At 41.3% G+C, this 11,568-nt stretch overlaps 1 protein-coding gene across 1 annotated transcript in view; it reads left to right on the top strand.

Annotated features, from left to right (window-relative positions):
* The first annotated feature begins 445 nt into the window (after positions 1-445).
* cxadr (CXADR Ig-like cell adhesion molecule) overlaps positions 446-11,568 on the top strand; it is a 49,192-nt gene continuing 38,069 nt past the window's right edge. Inside the window, exon 1 of the mRNA XM_032533792.1 lies at positions 446-662. Coding sequence (XP_032389683.1) covers positions 611-662 — 52 coding nt within the window. The 5' untranslated portion in view covers positions 446-610. The remainder of the gene's footprint in view (positions 663-11,568) is intronic.

The raw sequence follows: 11,568 nt of genomic DNA, 5'->3' as shown, positions 1-11,568 counted from the left end.
AGGCTGTGTATGGATCATACCATAGGCTGTATATGGATACATACCAGAGGCGGTATAGTTCATACCATAGGCGGATATATGGTTCATACCATAGGCTGTATATGGATCATACCCTAGCGATGTAGGCTGTATGGTATCAGGCTGTAGGTTCTACCATAGGCTGTTCATGGGTATAAACCATAGTAGTATATGGTTCATAACAGACCATAGGTAGGTTCAACCATAGGCTGTATATGGTTCATAAAGGGTGTATATGGTTCGTACCTAGTAGTATATGGTTCATAACAGATCAGTACTGATGGTTTGTACCATAAGGCAGTATATGGATATACAATAGGCTGTATAGGATTCTAACATAGGCTGTATATGGTTCGTACCATAGGCTGTATATGGTTCGTACCGGCAGAGGGCAGCACTGGATCCTTTTTTGGGAAAACGGCGTGTCACGTGACACCCTGCGGCGCGCTCCGCTGTGCACCTGCAGAGAGAGGAGGAGGAGGAGTGGAGTTTGGATGCCTCGGTCGAGCTGGACTGCCGCTTTTCACTCGAACTCAACAGAAGTTCTCCGACCAAGTTTTACCGAAGAAGTCGTGGAATAGCTGGGACAGGAATGGAGCTTTCCTCGGGCCGGTGTTGCTGTGTTCTGTTGAGCCTCTTTGCAGGTAAGTTCTCAGACACCAACAGTCGGTGAGAGACTTTGATTCTAAAACGGCAGCGAAGCCAGTCGGTGGTCAGCCGTGCCGCGTTCCTGGAACGGGAACACGGAAACTCGACGAGTTAAAAAGGCTGAAACCATTAGGTAACGTCGGAATACCTCAAGTTAGTATGGTTAACTGGAAGTGGCTCAGCGGGTAACCTAGCTAACCACATCGGAGTACACTTAGCAGTTAGAGGAATTTGCTTCCAGTAACTCTGACCCAAGGTCAGTTTAGTTGGCTTGCACACCAGAACAAGCGTCCGTTAAACTAATTCTACTTCAATATAATTAGTTATTTTTTCATCTTTGTTATTTAGCCTACACTTTTTTATCTCAATATCCAATAAAGTGACAGTGGTTTGGTTTACATTTTTATCAGATAAACCGTAGACTACTAGCTAGCTAGTTGGCTGTGTTGAGTTTTTTTTTTTTTTTTTTTTTTTAAATGAATAAAATATTTATTTAAATTTAAAGCATTGGGTTTTAGGTGGCCACAGAAATTATGTGGAAGGTCATTTTTATGGCTGTTTCTCGATGCCAAAACGGTGGGTACAGCTACCCTATTTCCCGCTGGTATGTCCGTGTCCCATCTCTCGCGTTGCTTTGGGTTAACACGATGGCTTGATCCGCTCCTAGACCTGGAGCTGGGGACTTCAAAGGGCGGCCTTGTTGTCTGCCATCTGCCAGCAGTGCTGAACCCCCCTTCCCTTCCCAGTCCCCAATCCCAAATCTTAGGCTATCACATGGACCTTTAACCACATGTTGGCTCCTGTTGACAGCTGTGTGGATGCTGGTGTCATTTCTCCTACTTCTTAAAACCTTTCCAGGCAGCAGCCTGCTTTGAGGAAAGTGGTCCTCACCTCACCAGTAGATACCAGTGGGGCTCTGAAACCTTTGATCACACTGCTTAGTTTTAAACCTTTCTTGCTTGTGCTGTATTGCCAAGTTAATTATTTATTAAAACTTTATGATAATAATTTAATAGTTATGCATCTTAAATGTATTTGAGTATTTATTTACCACAGTTGTCATGCATGACATGATTGTGTGCGTATGGGTGGGGCTTCTTTGGAATTTCTACTGAAACTAGCAGATCACTCCTCCCACTCCAAACAATAATGCAAAACTTTTTCTAAAGGATCTTCTGTTGGCTTCAATCAGCGACATACCATGGGAGTTATTGAAATGTTTTGAGATTTTGATGGGAAGCCACAGGGCCATGGTCAGGGACATTCCAGTCCGCTGATTAGTGAGAAACCGTTTCAAATAAACAAGTGTTTTGTTTAGGATCATCCAGCACATCCCTCTCTGTAAAAACAGTCTAATATGAGGTTTGTATGTAGTGTGTTGTGTAGCCTTCTTTTGTCTCATGACTTACATTGTTGTACACACTGGTTTGGGCTCATTACCATCTTAATGGCATGATGGCCTCGTCATTTGGCCGTTGTTCCACTTCAGCAGACAAGAACAGTATCTGCCAGACTCGTGGCATTTTTTTAACGTGGCTTAGTAATACACAATAATATGCTACCCTATCTCAAATGGCAAAATAGCAAATAGGGTCTTTCTGCTACATTTTCTTTGCTATATTTGCCCATGAGGCACCACATGGAATATACAATGTTGACAAAAGAATTGCAATTGTAAGAATAATCTGTAAACCTTCACATTATAAGTCACGTTTACTCAACAACTTGATGCAAGGAAAAACTTTCTGGGGTTGTGAAAATGCTTCTTTGATGGGGTCCCACTTTTTAAATTCTTTTTGGCAATGTTTTTTAAATGACAGTTATCAGAGACCAACTGCTGTGGGCTTGGCTGTTACTCTGAACAATTCCACCAGATGCTTTTACACACACCAAAACACTGCACCGTGTGTTCTCACAGGCTGACACACAACAGTAGTTCTGCTTACCACATTTTTTAAAAGTGTATCTGAATGAAAGAGTCCAGCCCAGTTAACCCCAGTGTTAAAAGAAGCCAACATGCTCACTGCTCTAGCAACCCAGGTGCCAACTAATCGGTTTCTTACATCTGTCATCAAAGAGCTTGTCCAAGAAACATGTTTGTCGACCACTAGACACTAGTGAGCCTTGCATGGCATATCTGTCTACTTCTACCCTTTATTAGTAGACACCTCTTGACTTGTCCATACTCTAAATGAGTCCTCACATAGGACCTGAACATCAACCATCATTGAGCAGGTCATTTGCCCTGCTGAAGTGCTGCAGGACCTGTCCTGGTGCCCCATACCTCAGGGCTGTTTGGGTCACTGACCGTGTATAAACAGAAACCTAGTGGACCTGTGAGCAGGCACAGAACACAGTTACCTGATAAGCCTACAACAGAGTCCCTGGCCAGGAATTGGTTGCTTGGTTACCTTTTGAAAACAGACACTCAGATCTAGGGAGTGTACTTGTGGGTGTGTGTGTGTGCTCTGGTTGCTCTAGAGAACTACCCTCCCCCTCTCTAGCATGGATGTGTTAGGTCCGGGGGGGTTTTGTCCTTTTTTTTCATCAGAACAAAATTGGCTCTTATTTTTGCACAATAGCTGTTGTGTATGTTGTTGATGTATTCAATATATTTCTACAAAATGAATACATACAAACGGTTTGATCAGTAAATCTTGTTGGGCGAAGAACTATTGTAACTCTTACAGCTACGTGTGTATTGATAATGTGTTAAGGCCTGTGAATAAATACTTTCAACCATTAAAAAAATGGGTGAAGGCATGTACGCCACATCCTGAGCCATTTTCAGTGGCCCCAGACAGACGTTAATGACTTGAGGTCACATTCACCTGTCATGACCCAGCAGATCAACGCCACTACTTGCCTCCTGTTGGCTGAAACATGTTGCAGCCACAGCTTCACCTTCAAGCAAGCAGACGCAGCCCAGAGCCCACTGTCCTTGGAAATGAAGCAGGAACACGTAGAATCGGATTACACTCCAGGGACACTGCTTTGTCCTCCACAATCTGATGATGGGGACGGCCGCGCATGAATATTCACAGCCACGAGCGTTAATATTTTAGCATGCCAGCGCTGCACTAGCCCTGTGCCAGTTATTGTTCACCTAAGTATATAGGAGCGTGAAACACTGATCTCGCCTTTACCTCGCCACATTACCCTACCTCTTCCCACTTCCCCCCCCCCTCCATTTCATGTCTGAATTGCTGAATGAATAAATTGCTGCCTGCTTGAAAATGAGTCCTGATTAATAGTGGTGCTTGTTTCTGAGTCCTGGTAATGGCTGTGCAGCCACTCTGTATTCGGAGCTCGTTCTTTTTCACAGGTAGGGACTAAAACTGCCTTCTGGGCTGCTGCCCATGCATTCTTGTGGGAAGAAATATTGGCTAGATTAAATGTGAACCCCTTGGTCATAAAGTCAATGTTACATTGACAGATATTTCAAGTTTGTATGTCTTCTAACTTCGATAACAATGTGGCCACAGTATTGGCTTACTGACAGCATCATGTCCCCAGAGGCATCTAAATGATGTGCTTAATTTTACAATAAGTGTAGCTCTGGGGCAGTTTTGCCTTAATGATACAAATTAGTAGCTGATTAGTTCATAAAGGTCATGCTTAGTGTGTCTGTGGGACCTAGGGGACATCAATATATTGGTCAGCTTGCATGCTTGATCAGTTTGCTTGTTTTGTCCAATAAACTGTCTTGCAACATGACATCATTACTTTGCATAAACATACACGCCGACTTTCTTAAGCCAAGTAGCGTGTTATCTGTATGCATTTTAAACTATCCGCTTGTATGTCTACGCTGTATACAGCGGACGTAAACATGCACGCCACTTATTGCCACTTGGCGTGTTATTGGAACTTGGCGTGTTATTGGAACTTGGCGTGTTATTGGAACTTGGCGTGTTATCGCCACTTGGCATTTTATCACGAGAGGAAAGCGACAGTTGAGTTTAGGAAAAGCAACACACGGTTGAGTTTAGGAAAAGCAACACACGGTTGAGTTTAGGAAAAGAAGAACCGGTTGGGTTTAGGAAAAAAAACGGGGTTGGTTTTAGTAAAAAAAAAAAAGGAAAAAAAAAGACAGACTGTTGAGTTTAGGAAACGTGACACGTGGGAAACGATCCCCGGTCTCCTGGGTGAAAGTTCTGAGTCTCCAGAGAATTGCAGCAAATTCTCTCATTTGGGAAGCTGAAAACAGCAGTTTCCAGGATTTCTTATTTGATAACTAACTTAAATGATAATGATTTTGTGTTTTTGCAGCAGCAGTTTTAAAAATGTCAGTCCAGTGTCTCCTTTATGTTTATTTTACCGTTGCGGCCTGCCATGGCAAAATGCCTGCCGTCACGGTATCAGAAACAGGGCTGGACAAAAAGCAGTCTATCAGTAGTGATTGTTAGAGTGCATCTCGCAGAAGAGCACGGACATGTGAGGGTGACAGTTTATTGGGACGGTAGTCAGTCTCACTGTTGGTAACGTGATACGGACGGAAAGAGCATTGAAATGAACGGGAGCAGGAAGGAGTCGGGAGATTCACCAGGCATTTCGTGTTACAAAAAAATATATTTAATAAATATGAAACTACTTAGTGTCATCAAATCATAGAGACCAGGGGAAGTTGAAGCGCCCATATTCTGCTCATTTTCAGGTTCATAATTGTATTTTGTACCAGAATTGGTTTATATGGTTTAATTTACAAAAAAAACACCATATTTTTGTTGTACGGCTCATTGCTGCAGCTCCTGTGTGGTTCAGGTCTCTGTTTTAGCTCCAGAGTGAGACATCTTCCTTCTATCCTATCTTTGTTGGGAGCTGCACATGCTCAGTAGCTCAGTAAGATCCATCAGCTAGATAACTCTTTCTCCAGCTTTGGTCAGTCCAAGGCAGGATTAGCTGGGAGACTTCTTCTAGACCAGGGCCACTTGTGGAATACCTGCACAACAGGGACAGGAAGTAGAACAGGGACAGGAAGTAGTTCTTTTGGAGATTCTGGTCAACTAGTGGCTGTTGGAGCAGTGTTTAGCCATTGAGAACGAGCTAGCATGCTACGGTTAGCCACGTCGTCTCTAGTGATGTAGAAAGCCGTGCAGATGTTGGACAGCTCACCTGGAGACTGAAGACAGAGGACATTCAGAAACCGGATCTCACTCAAAACACCATGGATGGTTGATTTTTCCAAGTTTGGATGTGCATGGAAGCAGCAGAGACATAAAAACACCCCAAAGCCCAGAAAAAGTGTTTTTATCACAGTATGGGCACTTTAGGGCTATGATAGGCCAATGTGTCTGGTTAACTCAGCTGCAAAAGGCAGTAATAGATCGTTATCGTTGGTTTGTCTGAAATACTGTCAGGTCTACCCCACAACACTGAAACTCCTGCTTTGTTGCTACGCTGCCTGGGGAAACTAAGTGGTGTGATGTCTGACTGTTTAAAAGCTTGTAGCTTAATACTATTTAGGTAGTAGTTGGATGAGTCGAGTCCATTTATGACATGCGTGGAATAAGATGTGGAAAAAGGTGCACAAACACCAATGCAGGATTCTATTTTAAAAATCAGTGACAAGGAGACAAGGAATAGAAGTTAAGATACTTATCCAGTCTCTCTCCAGACTCAAAGATGTTGGAATAAAAACTGGTAGTCTTTCTCTTGGGACCTCGCAGGACAGGAGGTTTTTTTTTGGGGGGGGGTCACGTGATTGGGATATGCCTAAAGTATTTTTGTGGGCTCTAGATGGGAGCGACAATTGATTCCTGTGTCACGCTGCTGCTAGCTAAATTGCATGTGGCTGTTGATCTTATATAGTATTGATTGTTGTATTTTAGGTGCATCAGTTCCACGCTGAAGTAGTTACACTGCCATAAGATGATGTAATTAATAGTGGGTTTATTGTTATTTGCTATTCCTATGCATTGTGTATGGTAGCCTTTGCAATGTTATTTTATTTCTTTGCAGAAACACACAACCATACCAAAGCTACCCACGCACATGTTTGTACTGTTGCTTGATCTCAATAAAACATTAACAGAGACAAGTTGTCTTCGTCCGTGTTTTAACAGACACATCAGGGGCGAAGTTGAAACCAGAATCAGCTACTGTGAAATTTAAAATACAGTCCTATTCTAGCCCTCACTAACAGTAATATAATATAAATTGAAATAGTCTATAGATGTAGTCATTTGGGTTTTTGTTTCCCTATGAAGAATTTTTTGTAAAAAAGTCCCTCAGAAAATACAGTTCAATCACAACTGAAATATTCCTCATTGTGTGTGAATAGAGGTGAACAAATATAATAGAAGTGTCAGTTCCGTTTCATACATTAAACATTTGGCTGGGGGAGGGGGGCTTGTTGTTCAGACAGACCTGCTCCACTTCTAAAAAAAATCCTTAAGGAAACACTGCAGCCCTAGTTGTAACCACAACATGTATTGGCAAAACTATTTGTCATACATAGCTTGGTAAGCCAGCATCAATATGTGGTGAGAGAGCAACATTTTAGTGATCGATTGACCAACCGCTATACTGTATTACGGTATACCCTCAAATGGAGATGGAATAATATTGCTTAGCATACGCAACTGCATGGCAGTCCTGTCCAAGGTCTGGATTTATTAACATACCAAAGTGGTGAGCATGTGGCTCTAGTTAGAGAGATACTTGGTATCTAAAGAGTTTGTAGAGCAGTAGGTGCAGACGTGTAAGGATTGGATTAGGCTGTGTCTGAAATCATTGTCAAAGTACGCGTTGGACAGAGATTGTTCTAAGCAAGAGCCATTTCTTCTGCTATTCATGTAACCTATCTGTTCAAACAAGGTCGCTGCAGTGCTGATTCTCCCCGCTCTCGAGTCCATCGGTCATCATCACTGTGTCACACAGTTAGGGCCATCCACACGGCCAAAGCTCTTTCATCACATAGCCACTTGATGCCCAGCACTGCAACACCCACAGCACCCTCTGCTTCTAATGAGGAATAATGGGCCCTGGGACAAATAAGCTTTTCCCTGTGATGATAAGGCTTTTAATCGTGTAATCTCGTATCTCAAATGAACAGAATACATTTTCTATAGATAAATAGCATAGATGCAGAGAAGATGCTGCACACCAGGCAGTGAAGGAGATTTGAAGGTTTTTTGTTGCAAAGTTCTGTATAATATTTGGAAAAAATTATACTGGAATTCACTGAACCCGAAAATAACGTGGGTGCTATGGTTAAGACACAGCTGTTTTGTAAACAAGGCTAAGCACCATAAAAAGTTTGGCATTTATTTTTTTCATTGTAATTTCAAATGGTAGATTTCTCTTACTGGACTTAACGGCTCAGACTAGAGCTGGGCCATATGGAGAAAATCAAATATCCAAATATTTTTGACTACATATATTGATATTGCGACGATATTGTAGGGTTGTAGCCTGTAAAACCAGGAAAAGATAAATTGTGTCATATTGCGTTATTACGATATCCAAAATTTACGATGATCTAGCCTCATATATTGATTAGAATATTGATATATTGCCCAGTCCTATCTCAAATTGTAGACATGGCACACAATGTATTTTTCTTCTTGAATGGAGAGACTTGCCTATTTCATCTCTTTATTTATGATTCAAAGGATTACAACAAGGTACAAACTAGAGCCCAACCGATTTTTAAGGCCGATACCAATACAAATATTTGGTTATTTAAAAATCCGATATGCCGATATATCGGCCAATATATATATTTTTTAAAATCCAGAAAAGCATTACAAAACAGATTTCCCTAACATTAGTTATTTGAGTTCTCACTAAAATAATATGACAATTTGTTTTATTGTCACAACAGAACAGAGGAACATCAAAATATATTAAAGTTCTGACAAACTAAAGTCAAAGATATGAAACTTAAAGTCCTTTTGAACAAAACCACATTAACAACAACAAAAAATCAGCGTTGCAAACAGGGACGTTGTAGAGGTCTCTGGTGGACAGACTATCTAAGCCATCATAACAGGGATTGTAGACTTCCCATGGGGGACAGACTATGGTAACGCCATCAATAACAGGGACTGTAGAGCTCCTCTGGGGACAGACTATGAACACCATCACTAACGGGGACGTTGTAGAGGCTCCTCTGGTGGAAGACTATGTAACACCATCACTAAAGGGGAGTTGTAGAGCGTCCTCTGGTGGGACCGACTATGAACACCATCACTAACAGGGACGTTGTAGAGCGTCCTCTGGTGGGACAGACTATGTAACACCATCACTAACAGGGACGTTGTAGAGCGTCCTCTGGTGGACAGACTATGTAACACCATACAAACAGGGACGTTGTAGAGCGTCCTCTGGTGGACAGACTATGCACACCCCCATTAACAGGGTCGTTGTAGAGCGTCCTTGGTGGACAGACATGCAACACCCCCATAACAGGGTCGTGTAAGGCGTCCCTGGGGACGACGACTATGTAACACCATCACAAACCGGGGACGTTGTAGAGCGTCCTCTGGGGGACAGACTATTTAACACCACCACTAACAGGGACGTTGTAGAGCGTCCTCTGATGGACAGACTATGAAACGCCAACTCTCGTAACATGGTTGACAGTCCGTGTTTAATTTTTAAATATTCATTTGTCAGAATCATTTATTTGTCATTATAAATGATTCTGATGAATGAATATTTAAAATGTATGCTGATACCAATAGATCGGGAAATGCCTAATATCGGACAATAATATTGTCCCGCTGATATATCGGTCGGGCTCTAGTACAAACACAAACTGAAAATATTTTAAGTTTTTAGTCAAATTATTCACACTCCCCTACCCTGCCCCAAATGTAGGTCCTAATACAAGCAAGAAATGATTAAACATTAAAATTAAGAGTTAAGAGGTCCACACACAATGTTTACAATACATCAACCATTTCCACATTATTTGACCCAGTGTCCATATTATTATAGAACTACAACATGTTTAAAACCTTAGTTATACCATGTTAAGGAATTTCAGTTTTACAAAAGAAAAGAAAGATTAGGAAAAGGTAATAAGTACAAAATGAGATTTTAAATGATCTAGATCTTTTATTATGGGGCCCCACATCAGATGAACCCCTCATGTCAAATTTAACCTATTCAATGCTGAGGAATGAGACTTTCCTTTTTCAACAACAAAACATTCTATAGCCAGTGTCCAGGTCTGCAAAGCATTACTCTACTTCTTCCTCTTATAACTATGTGTTGGGTTTGTTTTTGCATAACATTCTGACGGCATCTGAGCGAGCCATCTCAGTGTGTGGATACACAGTGTGGCAGGCAGGTCCCCAGGGTGCTGCAGGTGCTGCTGTGCAGTCTGCTCCTGCTTACTATGGAGTTGTGACAGTAACCTGTGGTATTGAAAATAAAATTTGGCATTGAAACAAGAAATATTGGCACCAAAAAATGTTGAACTGATATATAAAACAGAAACATGTGATGATTCCTGTGGGGGTGCGGTCTCTCGCCAGCAGCCTAAGTAAATTACCCGTAAAACCCGCCCTCTTTGTCCCTCCCCTCAGGCCCCCCCTCCCGACGCCAAAACAGTGACAGAAAGTTGAAACTGAAAACCAGTGACATTGTAAAAATCTTGACTGTGTAAAAAAAAAAACTGTCACTGACAAGACACAGACAACAAGAAAAACTTTTCATAATGCAAACAAATGTATGGATTGTGAGATTATTACTTTTTGATGTTTGTGTTTTATATATCAGTTTAACATTTTTCAGTGGAAATATTTCTTGTTTCAAATTTTATTTTCAATACCACAGGTTACTGTCACTGTTGTAGCTCCATTGCTTATCTGCTAGGCAGGTGTCAGCTCAGCTCTACACATGCTGGAACCTCTCTTACATTCTCCTTTGAGCAATGTTAAGAAAGGGCTTAGTTGAAGGCTACACAGGGGAATAACTCACTTTATCATGTAAACCAGACCTCACAATGTATTCTGAAAATAAATCTATTATTGCTACTTCTGACTATATTGCATGCATCATTTTGGAGATAAGCATTGCATATTGTGTTGTGCGTGTCACATTATTATCAGCAAATGTCCAGGCATTGTCTAACACAGAGCTGAGTTATGGGGGGATGATTATATTTTGTCCTCCAGCAGTAAGCCTCCACTCTTGCAGCTAAGAACATTAGAGTTAATTGTGTGTCTAATCTTGAAAAATATTATGGCTCAGGAAGTAAGGGAGATAAGCAGAAGGTGGGGTGAATTTTGTGAGGAGGAGGGGCAAAGCAGCTGTTGAATGAGCCATCTTTAGCATCTCTATCTCACTGCAGGTATGGTGAAAAAGGCTAAGTGTTGTCTGTGGAAAGCATCTTTCTTGATTCAGTCCCACTTGATTTTGCTTCCTGTGGTGTTGATATTCAAGTCAGGCTTTGTCTGTCTTAGTCTGATGTGTAATCATCATGTCAAATGATATAGTCCTATACTCCTGTCCATAGAAAATAAGGGATTTGTTATGAAAAAAGCTTGTTGCCATACACAAAATCCTAGTCTGAATAATTTTACAGGGGTAGAATTGCATGCGTGCATTATAGATTTTAGAATTATATTAAAGCAGTTGTGTAATGAAATGTTATGATGCCAGCCAAAATCTTGTTAGGAGTGTTAAAGGAGTATTCATATAGGGCAACACAGAATTAGACTCAGAAAATCCCATTTCTTGGGAATTGGGAACATTTGTTGCTTCATAATCAACCTGATGCTCAACTGAAATGCAAATCCTTAGAATTTGGAATCTGCCAGTGGTCAAATATTAAATGTAGGTTAACCCAGACAGGTAATGCAACTGTATCTGTTACATCTGTCCATTCTTTATATAGCATGAAGTAGGGCTGAACGATATTGTGTTTTAGCATCGACATCGTGATGT

This window comes from Etheostoma spectabile, chromosome 13 (assembly GCF_008692095.1).
Source record: "Etheostoma spectabile isolate EspeVRDwgs_2016 chromosome 13, UIUC_Espe_1.0, whole genome shotgun sequence".
NCBI classification, from domain to species: Eukaryota; Metazoa; Chordata; class Actinopteri; order Perciformes; family Percidae; genus Etheostoma; species Etheostoma spectabile.
Note: the sequence above shows the minus strand (reverse complement) of the source record. Positions and strands in the feature narration are given on the sequence as shown.